Source organism: Chanos chanos, chromosome 9, assembly GCF_902362185.1.
Source record: "Chanos chanos chromosome 9, fChaCha1.1, whole genome shotgun sequence".
Taxonomy (NCBI): Eukaryota; Metazoa; Chordata; class Actinopteri; order Gonorynchiformes; family Chanidae; genus Chanos; species Chanos chanos.
Genome location: NC_044503.1, coordinates 30,551,984 through 30,554,483, shown reverse-complemented (window position 1 = coordinate 30,554,483; position 2,500 = coordinate 30,551,984). Strand labels below are relative to the sequence as shown.

General features: G+C 48.3%; 1 protein-coding gene across 1 annotated transcript in view; it reads right to left on the bottom strand.

Moving 5' to 3' along the window:
* The window catches only part of fam171a1 (family with sequence similarity 171 member A1), a 29,229-nt gene that overhangs the window by 7,776 nt on the left and 18,953 nt on the right, over nucleotides 1-2,500 (bottom strand). Inside the window, exon 5 of the mRNA XM_030783568.1 lies at nucleotides 399-575. Within this exon, the coding sequence (XP_030639428.1) occupies nucleotides 399-575 (177 nt within the window). The remainder of the gene's footprint in view (nucleotides 1-398; nucleotides 576-2,500) is intronic.

The following is a 2,500-nucleotide window of genomic DNA, read 5'->3' as shown; positions in this document are numbered from 1 at the left end:
AGTGATGACCTTAGAAACCCCTTCCATAGCCAAGCCTCTCTCAGTTTCCTCTGTACAAACATTTCAACAACCTTCCATCAATGTTACCAAAACCATCCAAATCCCACTGCCACTGTAACACACACAGGCCTTGACACAGCTTATCCTCCACTTAGGATGTCAAGAGAACAGGAAATCTGTAGCCCTCTGAAGTGCCTACACACACACACACACACACACACAGACAGACAGAGGAAATCTGCCCTGGGCCATTCCACACAGGAAAAAACTCAAAGCCCCACACAGTGACAGTCAGAAATATTTCATGGTTGGCTCTTGTTATGGTGATGAACAGCTTGGACAGTGTGTGTGTGTGTGTATGAACGTGTGCATTCGGGGGGGGGGGGTGTCTCATGTACCCAGTTTGGGGTCGAAGCGCCAGGCAGGGATGTGGTCATTCTCCTTCAGGCCGCTGTGGGCGGGGAGAGGGATGTTCACTCTGGCTGGTTCGGTGACAGGAAGCTCCGCCCCATCGCCGCCCAATAGGTGGACGCTGACGGCTGCGACCGGGGTTAACTCGAACCTGTGGTCACTGCCTAGGGAGAAAAAAACAAAACGAAAACAAACCCAAAAAAAAGACAGGAGGGTTTGATGTAGAGGAGAAAGAAAAGAACAACAGAAAAAGTAACACGGGAGAGAGGAAAATGAGGGGGGGGGGGGGGGTGAAAGAAAACAAGTGAGTGGACTGAACAAAGCTGGAGACAAGCAGAAAAGCAGTCAAGCGTCGTACGTTATATCATGTCATATATGGTGAGAGCGGTACAAAAAAAAAAAAATCTCTCTCTCTCTCTATATGTGTGTGTTTAGCAGAACCCAGGAATGCAAGTCAGCCTCTATAACTCTCTAACTCTCTCTGTCTGTCTCTCTCTTCACTGAAATCAGTTTTGTTGGGAGGTTTTTTTTCGAACGAGCATGTGGGTAGAAATGCAGGAGGGACAGATAAAAGAGAGGAAGACGTCCAAGACAAACACCGAGACATTCCGCACCTCCCCGCACCTCCTCCAACCTCTCCCATTTGATCTTTTTTACGGATATAACGATAACGCCTGCGGAGAGCGCGGTTGACCGAGTTCCGAATTCCACAGACCCATCCCCGATACCGTGGAAATCCCGTAATGCGAACGACACGGAAGAAATTCAAATTAACGCACGCTTCCCGAAGGCAATTTACTTACACCCCCCCCCAAAGCCTGTCGCTTTTGTTTTTCTGTCTCTGTGCTTTTGGGGCTTTATTGAAAGGCTTGATTGAAAATATTGACTTATATAACCTCAAACGATAGTGCTAATTCACGGTTGCCACTCCGTCCGTCGAGGGAAAGACCAGGAGTCATCAGAGAAGGTAAAATGGACATTATGATTCTATGTCATCCATCATTCCCAAACTTGACAGCTCAACCGGGCTCTGAAAGCGTTTAATAATTGATAACATTGCGGATGTATGGATTGCATATTCTCTCGGGAGAGGGGAGACGGGCACAGATGTTTTATGCACGCCTCAAGTTTTTTTTTTTGGAAAGATGAACTCAAGATAACGATCGGAGTTTGAGTTCTGACGTTAGGGATCTCGGTTTGTTTCGCTCTTCTTGACCGAGGTCAACGGAAGTCAACGAAGCCCCCCCCCCCCCCCCCTTCCTTTGGATAAAGTCTATCAAGCCTAGTATCTGTGATTTAAAGTTCATGATGACTACACTGAAAAAGAGTGCACGCACTCTATGCCAAGACATTGGCTGAGGAAGGCTAAAAGTCTTTCATTTAATCCCAGGATAGCTCCAATGTATCTCTCCTCTCAAAACCACTAGCACTTTTACTCTGTCTCTCTAAAGGTGGTGTGTGTGTTTAAGTCAGTGCGCGTTTGACCGAGTGTGTGGTGAGTAAATGAATGAATGAGTGTGTGTGTGTCTGAGAGAGTGTGTGTACATGTAAGTATATATGTATGTGTGTGTGTGAGAGTCTGTTTGGGAGTGTGTGAGTGTGTGTGTGTTACCTGTAGTGTTGGTGTGGAGGCCCTGTAGGTATGGGAAGTGCTGCGTGTCCTGTGGTGAGTGGGTGACTGTGAGGAGAGCAGTCAGGTTTGTGTGTGTGTGTGTGTGTGAGTGTGTGTGTGTGAGTGTGTGTGTGTTACCTGTAGTGTTGGTGTGGAGGCCCTGTAGGTATGGGAAGTGCTGCGTGTCCTGTGGTGAGTGGGTGACTGTGAGGAGAGCAGTCAGGTTTGTGTGTGTGTGAGTGTGTGTGTGTGAGTGTGTGAGTGTGTGTGTGTTACCTGTAGTGTTGGTGTGGAGGCCCTGTAGGTATGGGAAGTGCTGCGTGTCCTGTGGTGAGTGGGTGACTGTGAGGAGAGCAGTCAGGTTTGTGTGTGTGTGAGTGTGTGTGTGTGAGTGTGTGAGTGTGTGTGTGTTACCTGTAGTGTTGGTGTGGAGGCCCTGTAGGTATGGGAAGTGCTGCGTGTCCTGTGGTGAGTGGG